The sequence below is a fragment of the Microtus pennsylvanicus genome, chromosome 3 (assembly GCF_037038515.1).
Source record: "Microtus pennsylvanicus isolate mMicPen1 chromosome 3, mMicPen1.hap1, whole genome shotgun sequence".
NCBI classification, from domain to species: domain Eukaryota; kingdom Metazoa; phylum Chordata; class Mammalia; order Rodentia; family Cricetidae; genus Microtus; species Microtus pennsylvanicus.
The window spans coordinates 133736442-133762572 of record NC_134581.1 but is presented as its reverse complement, the minus strand read 5'-3'; the positions used below and the strand labels follow the sequence as shown (position 1 = coordinate 133762572).

At 45.8% G+C, this 26131-nt stretch overlaps 2 protein-coding genes across 4 annotated transcripts in view; both read left to right on the top strand.

The window, feature by feature from the left end:
* The window catches only part of Slc44a1 (solute carrier family 44 member 1), a 153952-nt gene extending 137405 nt beyond the window's left edge, over positions 1 to 16547 (top strand). Inside the window, exon 16 of the mRNA XM_075967209.1 lies at positions 15673 to 16547. Coding sequence (XP_075823324.1) covers positions 15673 to 15687 — 15 coding nt within the window. The 3' untranslated portion in view covers positions 15688 to 16547. The remainder of the gene's footprint in view (positions 1 to 15672) is intronic.
* Positions 16548 to 23705: 7158 nt separating this feature from the next.
* Fsd1l (fibronectin type III and SPRY domain containing 1 like) overlaps positions 23706 to 26131 on the top strand; it is a 75019-nt gene continuing 72593 nt past the window's right edge. For 2 of the 3 annotated variants that reach the window (XR_012910077.1, XR_012910076.1), the window contains exon 1: positions 23706 to 23893. Coding sequence is in view for 1 of the 3 variants with exons in the window: in XM_075967205.1 (XP_075823320.1) it covers positions 23879 to 23893 (15 nt within the window). In the remaining 2 variants the exon portion in view is untranslated. The remainder of the gene's footprint in view (positions 23894 to 26131) is intronic. The other variant, XM_075967205.1, reaches the window with a different exon arrangement.

Here is a 26131-nt window from a genome sequence, read left to right as displayed (position 1 = left end):
ATTCCAAAGACAGATTTCTGTTCATCGTCAATAAATGCGCTAGGCATCCGTTTCTGTCTGGCTGTGGCGGTGACTGCTAATTGTCAGTTGTGCCCTGCTTCATGAGTATAACCCAGATGTCATGCCAGTGGGTCCAGACAGCACCTGGTCATGGTTCCCTGAGGCTTGAGGTGGCCATCTGACTAATGAGATACAAACTTTGCCTTCCTGACGTACGTAGGTGCTTCCAGTTTTCCTTTTTGCCATTGCTGGAGGGACAACGGAAATCTTACAAGCCGGACACTGATAATAACAATGCCGAAAAACAGCCCATCTGCGCAGAGCGCTCCTGATCTGGCCTTCGTGACTTTTCCTCCAGAAGCAGTGATTCCTTTCTTCTTTAAGCACCGTAGCGGGGTTCTGTTTAGCACAGCAGACACCAAGTTCTAACTTAGACACTGTGCTCATCAGTCCTGAGGGGCAAAAGACCTTCTGTTGGAGATTCGGGCAGTTTTCCATTTATCAAACAGGACGTGAGAAAAACTCAAACCGAAACCGGTCCCCAGACTGGCTTAGCTCTGGGGAGGAAGTGTCGCTGGGGGCTGGGCCTCTGGGGAGCGCTTCAGAAGCTGTGGAATTGGCAGCTTTGAGCAGAGAGTGAAAAGTTCACCTTAGCGGCCCCAACTCCAGTCTGCTGTAAGAAACGTTCTAACGGTCAGAGAATTAAAAAAATATAGGAGGACTCAGGGCATGCTGAGTTTTGTCCACTGAATAGTGGAGGTTTTTTTGTTTTGTTTTCTCATGGTTGGCATTCAGATGCATGCTTTTTATTAAAGTTTCTAACTCTGAACTCTCTTCCATCCTCCCTGGGTAGCCATATAATGGAAATTTTAAGTTTCCAATGGAATTTTTGTTTGTATGTCATTTGTAGTAATGTAACACCCGTCTCTCTCTCTCTCTCTCTCTCTCTCTCTCTCTCTCTCTCTCTCTCTCTCTCTCTCTCTGTGTGTGTGTGTGTGTGTGTGTGTGTGTGTGTGTGCCAGAAGTCAACTTTAGATGTTTTCCTCAGAATACCTGCCATCTTGTGTTTTGAGAGAGACCTCACTGGCCTGGAATTATCAGCTGAAGCAGACAGGCTGGCTAGAGACGCCCAGTGATCTGCCTCCCTTTGCCTCCCACGTCACCCCCACTTCCCCACCCCTCCACCTCCTGGCAGTCTGTTTTAGTTGGAATTGCTATTGCCATGATGGAATGCCATGACCAATAGCAAGTTGAGCAGGAAAGGGTTTGTTTGGCTTTACTTCCACATCCATAGTCCATCATGTAAGGAAGTCAGGACAGAAACTCAAACAGGGCAGGAAGCTGGAGGCAGGAGCTGATGCAGAGACCTTGGAGAAGTGCTACATACTGGCTTGCCAGTCACGGCTCAGCCTGTTTTCTCACAGTACCTGGAACCACCAGCCAAGGGATAGCACCACCTACCATGGGCTGGGCCCTCCCGCATGAACCACCAATTAAGAAAATGCCCTATAGGCTTGCCCACGGCCCAGTCTTATGGAGGCATTTTCTCAGTGGAAGTTCCCTTCTCTCAGATGACTTAGTTTGTGTCCAGTTGACATAAAACAGCCTCTCTCCTCTCAAGATTTCATTTTATTTCCAAGTACATCTGTGCATATCTGTGAGTGGCCTTGTGTACCCGAATGGAAGTTCCCACAGAATCCAGGAAGAGAGCACTGGATACCCTGGAGCTGGAGCTGTAGGTTGTGGTCCAGCATGGGTGATGGGAATCAGCCTGGGGTCCTCTGCCAGAGCAGGAGGCACCCTTTTCCTTTAAGCCGTCCCTCCAGCCCCTCCTAGTTCTGGGGCTTGAACTCAGGTTCCCAGGGCTACCCAGGGAATACTTTACTGGTGGAGCTCTCTCCTCAGCCCACTCCAGCAGTTTATGTTACCAGAGTTGTTACTTAACTTGGATTTATTTATAAAGTTAACATGTCAGTAAAACACAACGACATTCTGACTTTCAGATAATGGATTTTTTAAATCTGTGTCTGAAGCCTTAGTAATAAGATTCATTCCCAGCTACATTGTTGCTTTTATGTCCAGTAAACTGGATATTAGGAATCTAATGTTTTGTCAGTATTTCTGTAAATACATAAATATCCTTTATGGGAAAAAGATCTTTTTCATCTTATGGTAGCAGCCAGACTCTTTGATGTGTGGCTTCGAGAAAAATTGAGTGTTTATTGGATGTAATGATTGATCCCTTCATCGAGTCTGAGCCCAGAGGATGAGCTTTGTGACTCTCTACAAGTACCCATAGGTTATTAGCAAGTTTAAAGACTGAACAGATGTTTGTTGAATGAGTTAAAGAACAAAGAAGTAGTCCCTTCGTAGCCTGACTGACTACATCATGAGTCGAGACTATGAGACAACAATGTTCAGAATATATAGGGAGCAACTGATGTTTATACACCCCCGCTATAATGAAAATGCAGGGAACAGAAAGGGCAATGCCTAAAATGGAGACTCCCGGGGGCCCTTCTGACCTGCTGAATCAGAATCTCTGTAGCTAGAAGCGCAGGAATCTACATCTTAACAACCCTTGCCACACACAAACCAGCCCAGAGGCTTCTGCACAGTCAACTGTGAGAACTGTGGGCATGCATGCTAGCTGTTCAGCCGAAACCTCCACATACAACATACAACGTGACTGGAGGATGAGGCCAGAATTGCAGACAGAGCAGGGTCTTTGAGCCACCCTTTAGTAAATGTGCTTTTCTCTGGCGACACCTGCTGGTAGAGAGTGATAAATTGACAAACTCAGGCTAGAATTACACATCTGTGTTTCAGATGCTAGCAGTGACAGCTAAACCTCCCTGAAGCCCCATGCTAGGGTTCAGATTTGTGTCTTCTCTTTGCTAGCTTGTGAATGAATCTCTAGTATATTCTTGAGGGGTATTATCCTTCAATTAATTACTGACTTGTTTTTTACATTGCGGATTCCTATTCTGAGTTCCTTCCAACTTTGGAGTTTTCACTAAAAGATATACTCAACTTTTTAACTAGGGGATTAATTACCAGTGATTGTTTTGGGAAGCAATAAGACAATCTTTGTTTCTAATTAAAGATTTCTGATAAGATAAAGAAAAAGGGAAAAGAGTCCTTTGACTTCTTCGAGATGGAAATGTGCGTGGGGGTGATGTTGGCCCACCTTTTGGGGAGAGGAGGGCATAAAGTCAAGTCAGCGCTCTCTTTACAAGGCAAAATGGAACGGATGAGGTGAGGCCCAGGAAGGTTTTGTTCTTGCAGACCCCACACAGACATCCAGATTAGGAGTGCCCTGGTTTGCACTAAGGAATGCGGGTGTGAGACAGCACCCACGGCTAGTGGATGAGCCTATGAATACAATCCTCCTGAAAGCCGTGTGAGACGAAGCCTTGCGTCAGGCCAGGCTTCACCCTCTGCATATACTAACTCCTGTAGGCAGTGCGGGGCCACAGTGAGTTTGAGTCGATGGCCTGCTTTCTAACAGGGCTGTTTATCCCTTGGGAACATTAGCACAAAGCACGGCCCTCCCACCCCACCCCCGTTCATGCAACAGTAGCCAAACCCAGCTAAGCAGGTTAAGATTAACTCTTGGTTAAGATTGTAACTGATAGTTGGGAATTTCATGCAGATTCAACATAAAAATTCCCAGGCCGTTGAGTGAATCTCCTGATTTTGGATAATTAGATGCAGCCGGTGTGCCGGAACAGGGTGTTCTGTGATGTGAGAGTTTAACAGAAATGGATTCCCATAGCTTTTATTTCAGAGATTCTGTGCTTTCTCTTCTCCCTGTTCTGGCATCGAAGCCCCATCAAATGCCAGGAAATCCCGTATCCATCCTTACTGAGACCCACTAGAATCCAAGGCATGAAATAAATCAATTCATGGCTTTGGGCCTAATCTTATGCATTCAGGCATAATAAGTGGGGCCTGGAAATGGCTCAGCAGTTAAGAGCACTGGCTGCTCCTCTAGAGGTCCCAGGTTTGATTCCCGGGATCTGCATGTTGGCTCATAACCATCTGTAACTGTGGTCTCAGGGGATCCAAGTCCCTCTTTTGGCCTCTGTGGGCACTGGCCATGCATATAGTGCACAGATATATTTTAGGCAAAAACACTCATATGCATAAAATAATAAATAAATGAATAAATGACTAATAAGTGGTTATGAGTGTGTTTCCACAGCAGGGTGAGTTGCTCACGTGGGAATTGCTCACATATATGCAGTCAAGGCTCCTTTCTGGAGAATGGACAACCTGTCCCGTCTTCTCTCCTTCCTGTCCTGCTTGGCTTTCTGCAGTATCGTGTATGTCTTTCACTTGTCATGGCTGGGCAGAAGCGTCATGAGAATCGGATGGATTTGAATTTGGACCTCGCCAGTCCCCTCACTCTGGTGTGTCACCTCTCTCTTTATCAGGCACAGAGAACTAATGATGCCTCGAGGCGTCAGTGGGGGAAAGGTGATAGAATGCAGTGTCCAGCCTGGAGTGAGTTATCAGCCAAACTAAGCTTAGGTAGCGCATCTCCCTTCTGCCTCCCTCCCTTGATGCAGCGGGCCAGTCAGTGCACCGCCTTGGGCCTGCAATAGTGGTGACTGTCCCAGAGCTCTGTGCTGTCCTGCTGGGCTTACCTCTAGGACAGATTAGTTAAGTAACAGCACTCATCTTTGGACAGCTGTCCTGTCCCAATATCTCTGTAAGGACTTCAAGGTTTTTCCGGAACGGAGTCAGACAGTCGTTAACCAACCCCGCCGCACAATCAAGAGGACTCCAGCCTGTCAATATTTGCACACCCAACCTGGGCCACAGCTTGGATGCGACTCCCCAAAGCTAGCTTTCCCGGCCTATGAGCCAGGCTGTTCCAGCTACACAGATAAGCAGCTTGTGTCTGACTGGCCCAGCCCCAAATCAGGAGAGGGTCTCAGCCTCTCCTGCCCAAGCATGACCTTCTTGTTGGCAGACATTGCCTAACAGGCTGTGGCTTCCTACTCATTAGCCGAGTCAAACAGCTCACAGTACATTACAACGAGAGATTTGCTTCAGAGTTAATCTTTGACTTAAAGGGATCACCTTTTGGGGAACACCCCAACATGGCACCTCTTCTATTATGTTTATCTACCCTTATTTTCTAACGAATGCCAAGATGTTGGCAAATTGTAACTGAACACGTTTTTGGCAGTGAACATGGCCATGAAAATAGAACCAAGGGAAAAAAAAAACTAAAGGCACACACACGAGGAAAAGGCGGGTGAGGAACTCTAGTGTTAGCATGAAGGGGCAAGCACGCTGGCCCAGAAAGCTCATACTTCGGAAGAGTAATAACAGAAGGTCCTGTCTCAGGGAGGAGCAAGACAGGGCCTGACGTGTGTGTGGGTAATGATGAGGGCCTGGAATAGCTCCCTGATTTATTTGTACTTGAAGGATTTTAAAGTATGTTCAGAGTTTAAGAAGCTTCGTGGGGTCAGACTGAGGACTGTGCCTTCCTCCTTGTCATTTTATAAAGAGATCCTTTTGGGAAATGCTCACACCAAGGAGAAAGTGCTTTTGGATAAATGCACTCCAAGTTGGGACACCAGCTCGGAAGTTCGAATACCCTATATGTTCCAGGAAGCTTCTTGTTTTCATGGAAGTCTAAGTGTACACATAGAAATGAGTTCATTATTATAACAATTAATTTAATGATTTCCACCAGCTTGGAAGTCCTCTTGGAAGGCAATGTATTGCTGGAGACCTGGGCCTGGTGCTTTGATTGCTTTGAGTCTTACACCTTGCACTTTCTGTTGTCCCCCCAGCCTTGAGTCCCCTTCCTCGGCCGTTCACACATTGAATTGGACAACTCTTGTGTCTGCTATCATTCAGAACAAATGTGTGATCCCTAGAGCCCCCCTTACCCACTCCCTCCATCAAGACAAGAACATACCTTCTTGTTCTGCAGGATGCCAGGGGTTGTATAAGAAGAAAGGAGAGGGATCAAATGTTCTATTTTGCTTTTTATTAGACTCCAGGAAGAGAAAGGAAGTTGAAACAACTGACTAAATAAAAGTCAAGAACTTCCGTAACTGGTGTTGCTTGTGAAAGACTGGCTTCGTGCTGGACATGAAATACTAATCACAGCATTTACTTTGTCCCAGAGATATGTGTGGCGGAGCACGAGGCAAATTAAAAGGGCACATTTCTTGCACTAGGATGCACAATCCCTTCCTTGCACACCCATTTCTCTTTCTCCCAAGACAGATGTCTGCCAAGAGCCCGGGAGCTGGGCAAATTGAGTCAACCTGTGCTTATCCTAGGGGAGTCTAGACAGGGATACGGATATGCTGCTGAGGAAAACGTGGCCAGCATCCATTTGGAAGGACATAGGCACACAGAAAGCATAGTTCTGTGAATAAACAAACAGACACCCGACATCCCAAAGATTTAACCACACCATCTCTGGGTTGAGTATCCCTTTTCAGAAATACTTGGGCCTGTGATGGTTTTGACAGTTATGAGCCACCAGATGCAGGTGCTGGGAATCAAACTCAGGTCCTCTGCAAAAATCAATACATGCTCTTAACCACTGGACGATCTCTCCAGCCAGTTTCATCCTGGACTATTTTACCTATACATAATGAAATATCTTGGGAACGATCAAAATCTAAACTCAGAATTCATGTGTTTCATGTATACCTTATAAATGTATATGTGTCACCTCCCAAATTTTGTACAGTGTTTTTAATGTGCCCAGACTTTATGACCCATCGCATCAGGTCAAGCGAGAAATTTTCCACTTTGTGGCATTATGCTGATCCCTCCATAGTTTCAGATTGTAGAGTAATTCATATCCCAGTGTTGCAGAGTCGATGCTCATCCTGTACTTCATACAGAGCCAGAGACGTCAGTCCTCTCACTGGACTCTCACCTTAAATTTCCTACTTTTCATTGTGAAACAGCGCCTAGAGATGGTTCTCCTGGGTTTCAAATATGCAGGCTGTTAAATGCGACCTATGCATATTTCATGAGCTGGCCTTGTGAGACTGGTGTGCCTTGCTTTAGAACCCGCCAGCAGTCTCTGAGCTACGCGTTCGTGGCCAGAGCTCCTATAATGAGCGCTTTATGAATGTTATCTCTTTTGATGCTTATGAGTCCCAAGATAGTTGGTCCCTTTTCAGAGATGAATATGTAGTGTGCCAGGACCAAGAAATTACTTAAGAAAGCATTAGGGCCGGGCAGTGGTGGCATACACACTTGGGAGACAGAGGCTGGCGGATCTCTGTGAGTTCGAGGCCAGCTTAGTCTACAACAGCTAGTTCCAGGGCAGGCCCCAAAGCTACAGGGAAACCCTGTCTCAAAAACAAAACAAGAAAGAAAGAAAGAAAGAAAGAAAGAAAGAAAGAAAGAAAGAAAGAAAGAAAGAAAGAAAGAGAAAGAAGAGAAAAAAGAAAGAAGGAAGGAAAGTATTAACAGAGTTCTAGATGATAAGACTTTGCGGAACATTCTTTGCCCATATTCAGAGAAGAAAGCCGCTTCATGGATAATCAATGTGAATTCCTTGTGTTCACAACACACCAGGAATCTCCCTTAGTGCCTTCGGTTCGTAGGCGCTTCTTCACTACTTTCCTGCCTTGCAGTCTCCCCTTCTGTGCTGGCTCAAGTCTTCCAGGAAGTGGTGTTGAAAGGAGGTTGCTGTTAGGTTGGACTTGACTGGGTTAAAACCGTAAAGAAATGCCCGTCTCCTAGTTTCCCGGAGTTGTGTGTTATTTTAAATTTTAAGATTACATTGATTATTTATGTGTGTGTGCCATGGCACTAGAGAGGTGCTGATCAGATAGTCAGATCATGCCTCTCCCCGTGTAGGTTCTCGGGATTGAACTCAGGTTTTAGCCTTGGCCACAGGTGCCCCTGCCCAGTGAATCTTCTCACCAGTTTGTAATTTAGCTTCAAAACGGAATCTCCTCTTCCATGGGAGGTGTAATGTATCACTAATTCCTCAAGGTGGCAGTGTCCGAGCTATTAAACAGCGTTGTGCAGTGCCTGCATTTGTTGCAGTGTTAGTCCCAATTGACATTTGTGTATTTCTTTTGTGTATTGGTTTTGACCTACAATGACACTGACATTCACTTTAATTCTAAAGAAAGTGTATTGTATTTTAGTAATTCCACTGACTAGGATAACGGGAAGTCTCTGCCTGCACAGCTTCAGTTCTGTGCTTCCACTTGAAAACTAACAAGCAAATGGCATCGAGCGCTGTTTCTTGAGCACACTTCCTGAGTTGGTTAAACTCCTGCGTCTTCATATACGCCACTCGTGTACTCCTGTGGGACGGGCATTCTTCCCACCTTATACATGAGAACACAGAAGCAAGGAGAGGTCGTAGTTATTATCTACCAGAACCTGAGTTGAAATCCACCCTCTCTTCGCAGATTACTAAGTGGATTAATTGGGGAACAAATAAACAACTATCTATAAGTAAATGAATGGTTTGAAGGGATTGTTTCAGTCATTTACGTAATAAACGTAACAATTACAACCATAGTTAAAAATGTAGCTGAATGAGTATTTCCTGTTCCATCCATTTATCTGGTATGATCTCCCAAAGTGTATATGAACCACATATTCATGACCCATGGATCCACTGTCGGACAAATACGCTGTTCCCCTTTCCTGGCTGTTGTGGATAGGGCAGTGGTAAGCATGGGTGAGCAGGTATCTATCTCTGTAGTAGAACATGGAGCCCCATAGGAGAATGCCCAGGAGTGGGATAGGTGGGTCATACGGTGGATGTCTATTTAGCTTTTTAAGGAAATGTCATGCTTCAGCAGCTTACACTCCCACCAACAGTGAGTGAGTGAGTGCTTCCCTTTCCCCACACCCACACCTTTGTGTGTTGTCTTTGTGGTTTTTTTCTTTGTCATTCATACTGGGATAATGCAAAACTCTTAAAACACTTTGAATTTGCATTTCCAAAATGGCTGAGGATGTTGAATATTTTTAATAGAGAAAGCTTTCTTGGTCATTTTGAGAACGCTGTTTAATTCGATGCCCTGGGCTGATTTTGTTGTTGTGGGCTTTACCATATCTGTTGTTAACCAGTGATAGCCCCACCACATGCCCACAGGCCAGTCGGATCGAGGCAACTCCTCAGCTGAGCGTCCTTCTTCCCAGATGGCTCTAGTTTGGTTTGGAAGACCAGTGCACTTGTCTTCCTGCTGATTCTGGGGTGGCTGTTTGTTCACTATTCTGATACCCTTTCAGACACATGACCCTTTTAATCTCTGGACTACATTTTTGCTTTTTTTTGTTGTTATAACATCCTTTGAAGTGCACATATTTTTAATATTGATAAAATCTTTCCCTGGCTTCTTAGGCTTTTATCATTATATGAAGAAACAAATATTTTGCCCAATCGAAAGTCATGAAGATTCAGCGCTCCCTTTTCATCTGAGAGTTTACAGTTTCACTTCTGTGTTTCTGGAAGTCTTTGACCTTTCAGGAGGAGGTGTGACGCTCACTGCTTTTCTGTGTTGAGATCCAGCTGTTCCAGCCCTCTCTCTTGAAAGACTCTTCTTTTCTTCACTGAATGGTCTTGGCACCCCATCAGAGTTAGAGCACGTGGCCCTCTGGCTGTCTTTCTACACTCACAGCTGTCTTCCACTGCTTTCTGTCTCTGGGCTGGTCTTTCGGTGTGATGCAGGGAAGTGAGTAGGTTTTATTCTCTGGTAAGTTCCTGGAGCAGAGTGGCACCTTGACCCACAATTCTTACCTGTCGCCTGGCACGAGCAGGTGGCAGTGTAACCCTCCACATCCTTCTCTACACTTTCCAATGCAAGCCCTGTTCTAGCGTACATAGTAGGAAGATATATTTTTCTTTTTTACTTCCTAGCGTGCATCTAACATAAACTGCAGCAAAATTACCAAAGACGGCAAGGTAACTATATAGAATTATTAACTATTTAAACAGTTGCATGGTGGATCTAGTTTTTAGCATTTGAATTGTTAATCCCTTTCTTTGTAAATAATTAGCTAGTAGGCCAATTTCTTTTTCAGGCCACTTCTTGATAAAGGCAATAAACCTTCTTTGGGTACAATACCATATTCTGACTTTCTGATCTGCTTTGTTGAAGGGTGACATCTCCAGGAGTATAGAATCTTGCTCCCTGTGACGTTAGATTATTAACACACAGGCTCTAATGAGGAGGCATAAGAACAGTGAGTGCATGGCCAAGAAACTGCCCTACAGTCTTCCCTGTGACATGATCTGTCCCAACACCTAGGCTGTTCTCCCTCTTGTCATCCCCCTTCCTGTTTCCTGGTGCCAGCGATCTTAAAATAGCACGGTAAACTTTGTGTCTGCTAATGCTCGGTGTGGAGGACAGCTGGCACAAGAGGTCCAGTCTTGAACTCTGGAACAGATGTTCACTGTCCTGTACAGTTGATTATACCTATATCATGAAGATAGGCTTCTAGGTCAATTCCTCTTGAAATTGCTTTAAGTTGAGACTTCCTTATGATATCATGAAAACTAAAATTTCTAATGATATCTATTTTTAAAAAACGTTGAAAAGAGGTAAGATGTAGAAAAATACTTAGAAAAATGTATCTTTGGTAAAAAAAAAAATCATTGAAAATGTAGAGGCAATATGCCCAGCTGGATAAGGAAAAGGCAGAGAACCTGGATTGATGAAAGATTTGAAGAGGCACCTCACAGAGGAAAATGAATGCCCAGTGAGTGTATAAAGTGATCCTAGTTCCTTCAGTCAAAATAGACCAGTCAGGGGCATCTGTCTCACTATGGCCACTGAATGGTGTTAAGAATTTTTTTAAATCGGGCGCTGAAGATGTGGCTCAGTGGGCAGAGTGTTTGTCTAACAGCACAAAGCCCTGAGCTCAATTCCCAGTGCTGTATAAACCAGGGTGATGGCACATGGCGACCTGGGATATATGAGTAATTATTCCCTCCCAAAGAAAAACTTAAAATATATTAAACGTCAGGAGCACTCTTAACGATAAGCTCAAGTTTATCATGTATGCACTCCAGTCTTCATTTCTGTAAATAAGCAAAGACACTGATGAGGTAATTTGATGCCATAATTATCATCTATTGGGCCTTCTCTTGCTGTTCAAACTTACTTGGCAAAAAGACTTTCGGTAAAATAACCAATCTGACCACTTTCATTCTTGCAACAACCACACTGGACCTCTACACAAGTCTCTCGACATCTACACAAAGAACAGCAGCAGATCCTAGACTCCTCATCAGCCAGGGCTGTTTGAAAGGTTGGTTGTACCAGGCATTTTGCAATGACAATCCCTCAGAGCCAGAGGGGACACACCCCTGGTAGAGTAACCATGATGACTGCTAGCAAGGCTGTTAGATGTCCAAAACACAAGCCTTAGCGACTGTCATTGGTAATAGAGGCAAAGCTGTGGCTGGACCAGGAAGTCACTGTGATGGGTCCAATACTCCCTCCATAGAAGTATGGCTGTATGAGCAGGCAGCTTGGGTTCACTCAAGGAGTGGGCTTGGGGACAGTGCACTGTGATGGCTCATCTAATGTGACATCAGGTGCAGTGACGTCTTCTCTCCAATGGTCATTCCTTGCATACTTTCAATAGTGCAGGCTAAGCTGAAACCATTACACAGATTGACTGGCCCGGGGTTGGGAGGGTATGGTTTCTTGATCTCACAGGCACCACCCAGTCCCATGTGTGCTATGTGTATAGTGCTTGACACGAGCAAGTACTTAGCTCAGGTAGCAGCACTACCCCCAGAGGTGATTTGTACCCTTCTAGATCAGCTCAGTTGTGCTGTTGGCTATAATTGCTTGATCAACTGAGCTATGCGGGGCAGTACGAGGCTTTCCTCAGCTCCCTTGGGATTGCTTAGCCATTGAATTGCTGAAGTGCACAGGGCACCCATTAGACTGAGGTCGGCAGCCTCCAAGTACAGACTCATGCTATGATCTAGAAACCACCAAGTTTTAAAAATGTGGTTGGTTGCTCCCGTTACATTTGTGCCACTATTGCTCCAGTATATCTTGCAGGCAGACAACTCTTGAGGATTGCAGCATTTGTAACTGAGTGATTTTATGATTACCTTTCTCACCAATATCATGCAGAGTACCTTCCAGGACCATGTACAATAGGCATGAAGTGTATAGCTGGGAACCAACTTGACTTTTCCATATTTGATGACATAAGTGAATGCTGTCTTCAGCAATAGGGCCTCACCACCAGGTTTTTTGTTTTTGTTTTTGAGTAACCAATAGCATTGTCACTAGCCTGCAATGTCCATGGGATCTCTTTTGGCCTCCAATTTTTGATCTTCCTGCCTCTCAGGTATTTAGGTTAAAGGCATGCACCGCTATGCACAAAATCTTTTGAGATTATAATTACATCATTTTCCCTTAACCCAACCCCTCAGATATATCCCATTTTTTGTTCTCTTTCAAATTCCAAGTTTTAAAAACAGTTCCAGGAAGAACAAGAGTTAGAGACCTCCCTAGGATACATAGTGAGCTCAAGGTCAGCCTTGGCCACCTAACAAATCTCTATCTCAAAATAGATAGATAGATAGATAGATAGATAGATAGATAGATAGATAGATAGATAGATAGAGGATAGATGGATAGATAGATAGATAGATAGATAGATAGATAGATAGATAGATAGATAGTAGATAGACAGGCAGACTGACTACCTCATCTTCTAAACTATATAGGGAGCAAAACTTTCTCATAAGCAACCTATTAGATAGAGTCTTGAACTTTGAGTCTAGAAAAGTTGTTCTGCCTTCCAATGGGACTGGTAGCTCAGTCTTATTATGCCTGTTCTTATTCATTCTTGGGACCAACTGGATTATATTAGGTATTTTTCATGTTCAAGGATAGTAGGAAAGATAGCATCAAAGTGTCATCCAATCATGATCAGATTATGTAGTATTTTTAAGAGTGGTGTTTGGCTTTTTAACTATTTTAAATTTAAAGGAGGGAAGCTACATGAAATATAGTTTCCTGAATGGGCTCTTGGAACAGAAAAGGACATGGTGAGAATTAGCGAATCCCAATAAAGCATGACGTACAGCCAGTAGCTGTCTACCTGCTGGATCAGGAGCCGTGACAAACATACCACAGAGTTCCGAGGCGTGACAATGGGAAAAGTTAGGTGACAGGTAATGAAAACTGCTGCTTACATCCCTTTTCTAAATATTTAAAACGGTTCTAAAGTAGAAGTCTAAACTAACTATAGTAGAAAGACAGTTTTCTCTCAATCTCAGACAAATCCCCAGTTTAGCTAAGCCTCCTGTCTGTGCTATGTGACCTTAACTAAGCATCATCAGTATTGGGTGTCAGTCTAATTTTAGGAAGCCTTACTTTGATCGTGAAAGTTGAAGCTGCGTATCCCAGCGTACGAGACAACAAGCAGGGAACTGATGAGCAGCGAAGTTTAGAGGAGGTACTGGAGGACCCAAAGAGCCTTGCGATTTCTTGAGAGAGGAATGGGGGTCATAAAAGCAGTGATCCAGGGATTTATTTGATTTTTCCATTTGCCAAATACAGTGAAATTGGGAAAGATTCTGAGACAGGCACATCAGCAGAGAGGCAGTAACTGGAATGTGAAGCCAAAATTTCAAGACTGAAACCCTGAGTGAAAAGAGATGCTATTCTCCATGCCTCCTGCTGCCTGGCTCAGGTCCTGGGGAGAGCGGAGCCTAATGTAGAGACTGGTCTATCTGGAGATCTTAGATACCTTTAGTGGCTGGATCTTAAAGCTATGTACTATCTTCTTTTTCCAAACCCAACCCCCCTGTATGCTGTGGTCAGGACTATCTTACCATTTCTGCCTGTCCTGCGTTATCCCTGTGCGTACTTGAGAGTTAAACCGAGTCCACAATTTTCAAGTAGGTCTCTTCCATTGATTTATCCTAATGGATTTTAAAGACTTCCCCCACCTTAGCACTGTGGATAGAACCCTGTTTCTTGAATATGCTAGGCAAGCACTCTTTCAGAACCACATGCCCAGTTCTGAAGACCCCCAGAAATCATTTCAAATGTATAGAGAGAATGTAAAAATAAGAATGCTACCAAAAACAGCAGGTTCTTATTGTCAAACAGCCTGTGCCTATCGTGAACAGTTACTCCACCTGCAGGGTCACTCTCTACCCTTTCGTATGTACATACATACACACACACACACACACACACACCACAATACATACCACATTCACATACACCACAATGTATACCACTTACACAGACAACACACACCACAGCATATATATCTCTTCATACATACACACCACATAAACATCACACAGACAACACAGACCACAACACATATGCCTCTTTACACATACACAGCACATATGCCCCTTTACACACCCATACACACCACAGACCACAACAATGCATACATTACAATCCACAGAGAGAGAGAGATACATGGACCATTTCTTGCCTCTGTTTTCTGCATAATTTGTGCATACCCCTAGGTCCATGGTCCTCAACCTTTCTAATGCTACGACCTCATGTTGTGGTGACCCCCAACCATAATTATTTTCATTGCTAGTTCATAACTGTAATTTTGCTACTTTTATGAACCATGATGTAAATACCTGTGTTTTCTGATTGTCCTAGGCAACCCCTGTGAAAGGGTTGTGACCCCAGACTAGTAACCACTGCTCTAAGCCCTTCCAGCCTCCATCCTTCAGTGTGTATTTCCTGAGGATATGGTCATTCTTTTCAGCACCACGGTAGCATTCTTCGCAGCTCATTCCTCACTCACTGTCTGAGGGACTTCATAAACTGCAACACGCATTACCACGGTCTGGCCTGTCCCTCTGCTAACAATTACAGGCTTGAAAAGGCCACATTTTTATTTCAGTTCCAGGTTTGGCAGTTTAGCTTTGAATTGAACTCATAGGTTTGTCTCAGTAGGGCTTCTAAAAACCTCCTTGTTGAAGAATACTGGTCATTCCAGCAATGGGAAAGATGGGTCCAGCAGCCCCACCATGTATCAGGAACTGTCCGCAGCACTGCTAATTCTCACCACCACTACAGCAGCATCGATTCCTTTTTGCTCCCAGTACAGGGTCTAGGCTGTCATGGTTGGTCACATTGCATCCACAGTCAGGAAGGAGAGCGTAATGAACGCCTACGGGCAGCTACTTTCCTCTTTTTTCTACAGTTGCAGGACCCTAGTGGAAGTAGTGATACCACCCGCTTTTAGTGCAACCTCAGCTAAAATAATCTAATTAATCTAAGTTGCACACTTCCTCACATTGGCAGGCATAGCCAGGGCTTTATAATCCCTTACAGGTGTGCCTGGAGACTTGTCTCCCAGGCGATCTCAGAGCCTGTCAAGCTGACAACTTAACATAGCAACTCCTCCTCACCATTGCCTTATTTCCCTTAGGGAACTGTAGGCACAAAGGATAAAGAGCTTGCTCGTAAATCACAGCTGATAAAGAGGTACAGTTCGAATTTGGACCCAGGGTGTTGCAAACATTCTTCCCATTGATTGTCTCCTGTGTGACTATTTCCAGCCTCATTGATATTTCATAACATCTAAAGATTATCCCACGTTATTTATCTCGGGATATTGATTGCTTCTTCTTGTGTTCCCTTCTCCAAGTAAAGAAACACTCATTCTCTTGATGTGTTTACTTTTCAGCTGAGGAAAAGGTGACCCGTCCCTGGAGACTGGAAGAATGGACTCAGAGGAGGCTGTTCCAGGATCTCCCACTCAGCAGCTGCTGAGTCTGGGAGGAAGATAGGGATCTCATTACTTCAATAGCAGTGATCAAGAAGGTTCTCCAGCCTCGAACAGCCAAATGGATTTGCCATGAGGGGGGTGGCTAATGAATGATTAATCAGAAGCATTTGATAGTAATCTGCCTTGCAACCACATCTTCATACTTCATGTTGCTTTCTCTCCCGGCCTTGTAACGTTTGAGAGACAAGCCCTGCTTCCCGTCTAGTGAGCACTGGCCCGAAAGTCAGACTCACGCGGGAATTCTCTGCATTCATCCTGGGCTTGTCCTCTCTGATTCTGCTATTTATAGAGTTGATGTGGGCTAATAACCGCTATTACTGGGCCCTGCTGCATGCCAGGCATTGGGATGGGTGCCCTACATAATACTGAATCCTCACGGAGCCCTATAAGTTGATACGAACTATTGACATTTTGATCATGAGAAATGAGATACTCAAGAGAGAGCGTGTGCTGTGGGTAAGATCACACAGCTGATAGGATGCGTATTCCAGTCCAGAGTCCCTCCGTTATAACATGCTTTGCTTATTACTGCTACAGAAATAACTGTCCTATAGTATCTTTATGAATATCACACCTGGTCCCCGAATTGGGGTGGGGATGGTGCTGTATGTGCATGGGAGGAGTCTTGGGGGGGCGCTTTAGAAGCACAGAAGAATCACAGAATTATTTTCTAAGCAAAATAAGACTGTTCTTTTATGGCCCATGGGTCAAATCTGCCTGTCCTCACCTATTTTTGTAAATAAAATTTTATGGGAACACAGCCACATCCTTTATGTCTATGTCTATGACTCCTTTCTTTCTGTACTGGCCGAGGTACAGAATTGTATCAAAAACTTTATGATCTTCAGTGCCCAAAATATTGACAACATTGTCCTTGCAGAGAGTCTGTGACCCCTGGCTTAAATGATTTAGAAAAGAAGCCCACAGTTTTCATTAAGACCAATTTATTATAGTTTTCCCTTGACTGACATATTAAAGCTTGATACTATGTACACATCACTGTGTTCTAACAATGGCATGGTGGTAGTTATGGCAGTGATGAGCAGGGATTGTGGGCTGTACCTGATAGAACTAGCGAAAGGTTGCAGGGGGCAGAAGGATGAGAACTGTGAATCTGGGACCCCAGTGGACTCCTCATTTCAGAATTCTCCCACTCATGTTCTTCCTAAGCCCCTTGCTACAGGAGGTTCCAAGGTCTCTGTTCACAGCCTTGCAGGGGGCGCCCCATATACAACATACGCCAGTCCCAACGCCTTGACTTGGAATTTAGAAACCACCTGGATCTCTAATCATCTCTCTTTCCATCTCCTTTTGTTTGAAAGCCATGAGGAAACCATTCTAAATTGAATATTATTTCAAAGCTCATGTATTTGTCTTTGAGTCACATCCATGAAAGCAGAAAGCGAAATACATAATACTTGTAGGTATTGATCTTAGTCTTTTCAGGCAACTGTAACACAATACCATAGACTGCACAGCTTAGAAACAACAGAGCCAGTTTTCCCAGTTTGTAACACTAGAAAACACAAGATCTATGAGCTGGCAGTAGCTTCAGTGTCTGGTTGAGAACTGTTTTCTGGTACATAGACTGCCACCTTTCCACGTATGCTCGCATATTAGAGAGGACAAAGGATCTCTCTGGGGCCTCTTTCTTTCTTTTTCCCTCCTTCCCTCCCTCCCTCTTTCTTTCTCTGTCTCTCTCTTATTCTCTCTCTGGGGCTGTACTTAGGAAAATGGTTTCTTTTAGAAAATAATAATGCATAGGTAACCTGCATTATGTATTTCCTACTTGTTAAGCATCAGTCTAAATGCCGTACCTATCAAGGGGATGCTGTTAATACAGTCATCCTACAAATGACAAAGTGGGGGTATAGAGAGGATAAGAGATTGTCCTAGCCAACAGCTAGTGCTTGCAAGCTGGGTTTTGTTTCAGATAGTGGAGCACTGGAGTTTGGGTAATCAACCAATAAGTACAATCGGTAATGCATGGTGGCATTTTACGCCCTTAGGCTCTACCTGACTCATGTCATTTCAGAGTCTCCTCAGAGGGAGAGGGGAGCCGGGCAACGCTGTTACTGAGCCTTCCCTTTGTGCTGGAGAGAACTGGCAGGGGGCCAGCAATCTGGGGAGATCTCCTTTAATGAAGAGATGGGTGGGAAGATAATTGACTTTGTTCATAGTTGTTCCCCCGAACCTGAGTCCAGAAGCAAGTCCAGGGCCAGGGCAGGGTACACCGGAAACACCTGTGCCTTCCAGCTTCATCCTCAGTGCCTAGTGTGAAGCAGGCCAGCGCACACGGAGGAAGTTTTGTGACACAGAAACATCCAAGTCAAGTTTTTAAGCTAGTAATCTCTCTTCCAGGAGGTAGCAGGGTCTCTTGCAGTGGGGGGGGGGGGGAGGCGCTGGGCTAGGGAAGAGAAATCCAAAGAATTTCACTAAGGTAAGTACTATCACGGAGTTGAGTCAGTGAGGGAATGAATTGTGGGCCTATAGTTTTGTAGGATGCTGGAACTCGGGGGTCACATGATGCCAGGCATATTTCCAATGCCCAGTTCCCCCACGATAGCTCTTCTACAATGATGCTCTCTACCTGGCACACTTCCAATGCCAGGATCCCCCCATGAGAGCTCTGCTAAGGAAATGCCCAACATCTGCTTAGGTATTGGCACTGGTGGGAATCTCCCTACCAAATAGTCTATACCAGATCTGTTACTCTTTTATTTCTATTGTTTATTTTTTGTATTTTACAATTTTATATGTATATAATATATATTGATTATCTACCACCCCCCAATTCCCTTCCCATTCTTCCTAGGAACTCTCTCCCACTTTTGTGTGTATGCGTGTGTGTGTGTGTGTGTGTGTGTGTGTGTGTGCGTGCGTGTGTGTGTGCGCACGCGTGCACACTTTTAAAAAAAACCCACTAAGTCCAATTATTAATGTCTGCATGTACATGACCACCTACCAGAGGCCACTCTCCTGAAGAAGCATGGCTCCTTCTCTCCCAATAACCAGCTCCCAGAAGCTCCTGAGCTGGAGCAGAGCCTCGTGAGTTCCTCTCCAGTCCATGCTGCAGTCATTGCCTGGCTTGGTCTGTGCAGGTGACTACCTGCTGTGAGTTCTTGAGAGTAGCAGAAAACAGTGGAAGACAGCACTCTCCCCCTTTCGCGTGTCCCCCCTCCCCCCCGCAATGTTCCCTGAGCCTTGGGATCAGCACAACCTGAGTAACTGTGATCAAACGGTTGCAGCATTAGTAAGGTTGAGCACCCCAGCTTTACACATTTTGTTGAGAGGAATCCTGTCTTCCTATAGTTTCCAGCAGCTGAGTCGGAGTCTATACTGAAGAAGACATCTGCCGTGGACCAGCCCCGAGGAGACAAAGTCAATGATTGTATCCATGCTGATAAATCCTTTACTTCTCACATTATTTCTGGTTCTTCACCATTCTGGTTGGTGCCTGCTGCTTTCTACATGGCTTAAAGCTCTCTTAAGTGTGAGCTAGGCCACTCCCCTGAGTACCCTCCTCCAGGACATACAGAACCAACCTCCCTTTTGTAGGAGCTGCTGTCATTTCATGAGTGCCTAGGGCTGCCAGGGCTTTTGGGGTGAATCTGTGTTTTAGTTAGAAGGGGGCAGGAAGCACAAAATTGGGTCTCTATGGTTGAGAAGTGACGGTAAACACAAAGGCTTTTTGGCTGTTTATCACACGTCAGACACAGCTAATCCCTTAACCGGGATTATTCCATGTAATCCACCCATCGCCCGGTGCTGAAGCTGTGAGGCCTGTTTCACAGGTGAAGCAATGGAAGCTTAGAGAGGCTTGTCTCACCGGGCTGGGTTGTCAAAGTGAAACCTTAGGTCGCCGGGGAGCGATGGGCAAACATTCGGGCCTTCAACGAAGAGAAGCCCCTGGCTAGTGGTGGGTATCCGAAAAGACAGGGGAGTTGGAGTGGGAACGGGTTCTAAGGCTCCACGACATGAGTGGAGAAATAACTGTGCATGAAGAGCCCTGAAGGCCATGCTGTGTAGAGCAGCAATAATAGCAGCGACCACCAGTTACAGACCCACTCAGCCAAATGTTTTCCGTCCATAGTCTCCTTTAATCCCCACTAAACCCCTAAAGGAAACATGGTCACTATGCTATGCACTAGGAAAAGGAACCTCGGTGAAGACAAGGGCTTGATGATGACTAGAGAGCTGGCAGGTAGCAGGTCAGGATTCAAATGTAAGTAGCTGATGGTCCCTGTGGACACAGCTAGACTGAGCCTCGAAGGGAAAGGTTGTCAGAGACATGGAGATCAAGAAATCCTCCCCACCCCCCAGAACTCATGAGGAAGCTCAGGCCTGCACGGAGGGCCTAGCATCTCTCAGAGGACAAAGAACCTAGTTTGGAGTGGGACAGTTTTGCTGGACGTTAGCCATGTCAACCATGAGGCGATCCTGCCTTGGAGTTTCATCAGAAAGCAAGCAGGTCAGCAAAGGCCAGAAACATCAATCAAATAACCAGGACGAGATGGGCGTCTTTTCAGAGCCATGAACTCCGGTTTGGAAACAATATATATTATTACTCCTCTGCTTTTCCTCTGTGTGTGTACCATGTTTGTGTGCAACATGTATGTACAGGCACAACAGGTACATGTGCGTTTGTGTGCACCTGCCTGTGGACGCCAACGGTTAATACCAGACATCCTGCTCCATTGCTCTTCAGTTAAAATTTGAGACAAGCTCAGGTCCTAACGCTGGAGCTTGCTGATAAGGCTAAGCTGATGGGCGGCGAGTCCCTGGTACCCTCTTATCTCTGCTCCCCAAGGGTTGGGATTACAGACACGCCACCACTCCCAGCACCTGCCTCATGCATGGGTGGCAAGCATTTTTCACGACTAAATCTTACCAGCCTTTTTACTTTTCAAACTTTTTATTTTTATCATATATGTGTAAGCGTTTTGCCTACTGTATGCATGTGCACCTCAGTGCCTGGTACCCGTGGGCATCTGATCACCTAGAACTGACATTCCAGACAGGTGTGAGCTGCCATATGGGTGCTGGGAACTGGACTCAGGTCCTTTGGGAGAACCACTAGTGCTCCTAAGTGCTGAGCCAGCGCTGCAGTTTCCCCTGTCCCTCCCCACCTTTAAAGAGCAATAGACTTCCTCTCCCATCAGTGGTTCACAGATGCCAGTATGCATTAGTGCCATCTGGAGGACTTGCTAAAACGGCTTACGGGACCTGACCCCGGAGTTTCTGAGGATAAGGACTGTGAATGCGCATGTCTAAGAAGTTATCAGATAATACCGATGCAGTTAGTCCTGGGGTCAAGTTTTAAGGACAACTGCCTTAAAATGAAGCCTACCTTACTTAAAACCTCACCGGATTTGCTATGCAAAGATAATCACACGAAAACCCTGGGGTACCAAGTCACAGCAAGTGGGTGAGCTTGTAGCCTCACGACCTTAGCATGCAAGGGAAAAGTACTGCAACATCTGTGTAGACTGGAGGGCCACAAATCACAGCCCTAAGGAGCTGACCACTGAGAATGAGGTCAGCAAATGGTCCCGGATGAGCTGTGCTGAGGAGCCAGACAAGCGGTACCCGAGGTCTGCTGAGGGCAGAAGTCAAATAGGGTAGGTATACTGACGCACTGCTCATCAGAGCATGGGGTCAAATGGGGTACAGCTGTTGTCAAAATCCACAGGCTGCTTGGCTGGCCTGAAGGGAAAGAGCTACAGAAACTGGGGCAAGAAGCCAGAAATGAGCTCCTAAGGTGTGGTTCTGTGACAGTCTGGGAGATCACATTTCAGGGTGACTGTCTCCAGAACCCTCTCTATTTCTCCTTTGGTAGTACCGTCATTCAAAACGTGCCGAGGGGCTCCCCTGTGGCAGGAGTGAGGTGAGGCTTTGGAGATGAGACCAAGCGCTCTTTCCTTCCCTTCATCCTGGGTCCACGGTGTCAATCAAGGGCAGTGGTTTGACCTCTGATGTCCTCCTGTCTGCAGGCTTCATTTCTCGCCCATAGAAAATGACTCAGCTCTAGTGTTCAGAGCGGCCCCTGGAGCTACCAGCACTGGGTTGATGGGTGGATGCCTGGCTTCTGTCACTGCTCTCCAAGTAATGGTGGGGCAGTGTGGATAGTAGCTTCCCTTAATACCAAGAGGGGGCTTCTCAGACCGATGCCACTCCTCCTTTCAGCTGGCAGGATGAAGTTGTCCGTATGCTCTCCTCAGTCCCAGGCTTCCAGTCATTGTCTACCTGGCCAGAATAAAACCATTTTTTCCTTTGTGTCTTTTATGCCTTTCCTTACATTTCTTTCTGTTCCGTGCAGAAGGGGTCTTTGGGCTGTCCCCTGCCCTTTCCGATACAGGTACGGTAAAAAGACATTTGGTCTTAAGAAGTCACTATATAGTTGGAAAGACTCTGGTAGAGACATAATTAAAACATCACAATGTAAGTGTGATTCCTCAAAAACGCTCACGCCTCTTCAAGGCCTTGGTTCTTACTGTTCTTCTGACTAGATATGCCTCCTCAGACCATTTCGTAACTCTCACCCAGGTCACTGCTGAGAAATGGCAGGAAACTGAACCCTACTTATTCTGAGCCCGTTAACTCCATGCAATTTATTTGTTGACTTTATTTCTTCCATTTGCCTCATGAAATTTCCTTTGTGAAATGGTTTCACACGTGTGTGTGCTGTACGTCAGTGTATTCCAATGTGGGGGCACATGAACAGGGGCACCTGTGAGTCAGTGTGTTTGTGGTCGCTTGGCTTTTATGTGGGTACCAGTTTCTGGGTACATAAACTCTGATCCTCGCTCTTGCCACTCAAGAGCTTTATCCACCGATCCATGCCCCCTCCCTGATTCTCTTACAGACGTTCTTTTCTAACAGCCTCATGGTTTCTTGTTGTCATTTCCCAGACTGGAGCGTAAGTTCTTTGAGAACCACTGTAGAACTGCTACTTAATACTCGATAATCGTTTCTCCTTTATTCCTTTGGTATGTGGATGCCCGGATGAAATGTTTTTTCTCGAGTCACCTAAATGGATATGAAGCCTGTCTCTCTGGAGAACCTTTTCAAGCCTCCTGTCTTCATCCCAAGCTTTCTAGAATCTTCATTGCCTGCTCTGGCCGTCCTGACCAGATTGTAATTTGTTGTCTCACTGTCATTTATTTAGGCGCTGTGTCTTGGGCTGTTCTGACACAGTATTTAATCTGCACAGTCCTTGGCAAGGCCCACATTCCTTCCTTTTTTCTTTTCTTTTCTTCCTCCTCCTCCTCCTCCTCCTCCTCCTCCTCCTCCTCCTCCTCCTCCTCCTCCTCCACTACCACCACCACCACCACCACCACCACCACCACCACCACCACCACCACCACCACCACCACCACCACCACCACCACCACCACCACATCCTTCTTTTTATTTTATCGATGATACAGGATCATGGAGAAAGTCTTGCTCAGGAGGAGCAAGGGCGGCCAGGCCATAAAGTCCATATAGTTCCATGCTCACGTTCTGTAACTTCCTCCTACTCCTTGTCCTGGATCTCTTTCAGGTTTCCATCATTCCCACTCAAGACCTTTCCCCACATTTCCGCTGCCTCTCATTCCAGCGTACTTCCTTCTGCAGGATACCTGGGCCTGACCAATCCGGACTGCCCCTCCAAGCGCAGGTGGAGAGATGCTGTAGGTGCGGGATGCATCCTGGGCAGAGATAGCTCCCGGGCCCTCCGCACAGGCTTGGCTGCTAGGTGCCCAATGGTTCATTGCAAGGACAGCAGCGATGGCACAGGAAAAGGGATGCCAGGAGGGAGGCAGCTGTAGAAGGAAGGCGCAGGCGGACAGGCAGCGCTTTATATCCTCCAAGGGTGCGGGTGGCCCAGCGCGCGCATGCGCATGCGTGGCGCGCTCGCACCCCGCCCTGCCGCGAGCCGCCCTTTCACCCTGGCAACCGCGGCTCGGCAGCGGCGCGCGCGGGTTGGGCGCGGACGGGCGGGACCTCTGCGGGACCGGACCGGGGAGGCGGCGGACGAAGGTAGCGGGTCTCAAAGGCTCCTCAGGTTCCTCACTCGGTTCCGGTGACAGGATCGGCCCGGAGGGCTTAGTCCCTCGCCATGGACTCGCAGAAAGTAAGCGGGGGGCCAAGGCGCCCGGCTGGGTGGGTGGGCGGGGCGCGCGGGGCTCGGCGGCGGAGGGCGAGGTCGGGCCTGGGACCTGGGACCCATCCGAGCCGACTCAACCCGACCCGGGAGCCCGCGGGTTGCAGGGGCCTGGCCCATGACCCAGGCCGACCTCTGTCCAGCACTTGGCTCCGGGCGGGGACTGCGGGGAGGAACCCATGAGCCGCACCGGGGTCCCCACCGCTCTCTGCGGACGCTAGGCCCTTTTCTTCCCGCAGCCCGCAGCGTGCTCCCAGGGTGGGTCCCTCCTCGGCCGGCGTGTTCTGGCTCTGCCTCGCGTGGGGGCCTCCTCGCCGGCTCCAGAGCTGGTGTCCTTTTGCTTCTCTTGGGCATGGTCCCTGTTCTGTAGGTCCGGGGACCGAATCTCCTTTGTAACGCTGCCCACTGCCTTGCTCGTGGCTTATTTATAAGCAGATCTCAGTGTTTGTCTGATTGAGGAAAAAGACAGTTGTCAGCTGCCCCACCCTCGTCCGCCAGTTGGTGTAGCTGGTCACAGTTACCTAGTGGTCTTGTGGAATGTTTAACACTTTGAGAACAAATTAAGAAAAGATCTACAGAGTAGCCTTATTGATTAAGTAAAATACTTGAAGAATATAGCCAGTGTATTGAATATGATTGCAATTGAATTTTTAACGTTCAAATCATAATCCCTGTATAGAAAAGTCAACCACCCTACTCTCTTTGTTAGGTTATAGTGTAATTGAAATATACTCCGGTATAGGGAAGTAATAAAAGTGTTATTAATAATGCAGCAGGGAAAACAAGGGCACATCTAAGAAGCCATTCTTTTTTATTTGAATAGAAAGTGCAGAAAAGGCTTATAGCACAACTGTGCCATTTTGAACTGGATTCGCTGTCTTGAGGAGTTGCTGGCGATGTGGGGCGTGAATAACATGATGCATCAAGCATTTACTATTGCAGTATTTAGCAGACGTGTCCGTGATTCCATTGTGTGTGCCTGCCTTGAAACCCATTTGGGTATATATCCAATTATTATCTCCAGAATTATTACTCTGATATCTTTTTAGAGATACTTAGAATATATGACAAGTTTTGTATATTTTGAATATGTATAACTTTAAGACATTCTCTTACAAGCCGAAGCTTGTAAGACATCGCAAGGCTTATTAGAGGAAAGGCATGTGGCATTTGAATGGACATTAGCAAAGGTCAACCGGAAGAGCAGGTAACTTGGGAATCCAGAAAGGTGAGGTGCAGGGTACAGTGCATTTGCTAGCTATGTCTACAGAGCAGGTCACCAGTAAGTCTGTTTCATCATCTGTTCTCTAAAAGTGAGGAAATTGTATAATATTAGAAAAACTGGATAAAATATTCCATTACAAAACAGTATTTTAAAGCTTATGAATATTTTGTACTAAAATAGTCCACGCATGGTAAAATACTAAAAGTGTTTTGACGTAGATCGTCTGTCAGGAGACACCGAGGAATCAAGAGCTAAAGGTTGTGCCAGTAAGCGCCTAAGGTTGGAGCCAAGGTGTTCTCATTTTAGACAGCGTATTTGTGCACCCACAGGGCACCGTTTCTCCAGAGGTAAAATTAGCTATTTTTTTAAAATTAGCGCTAATGTATCTTATTGCAATAACTCTGGAAATCAACGTTCAATATTGGAAGTATGTTGAATTTGACTGGAGGTATCAAGTAATGTTTCTAACGAAGAGAACTTGTTTTATAGCTCACAGTGGATATCCAGCGTTAATGCTTGTAACTCCTGCTGTCAGCCTGAGCTTCCTAATTCAATGAATTGCTGTAGAATAAGTTACTTGCCTCCAATAGGAATGAACAAGCTGAATGTTCCTGTCTATTACATAAGACAGTAGTGTCCCTATAGCATGAGATTTAGATGCTATTTCCTGGTAAAGAATGTTCAAATTAAAATGGTAGAAGAGAGGATACCTCGGAGGGAGTTGCATGCTGTAATTGGCAAGGAAGGCCTTGGGATGTAGGTTGTGAGTTATTAAAAAGAGCCGGTTCTCTGGTCTACAAGCCATAAGAACTTGGACAATTTGCCATTAGTCTCCATCTCTTCATCTATAAAATAGAAATAACCACTGACTCTCTAAGAGTTATGAGCCTTGTGTCCATTTCAAGAAAACCTCCTAACAGTATTATCTGTTAGCGTTTGTTAATCTCTAAGCTTAGCCTCAAAATAACATTTTCCTTTGCAAA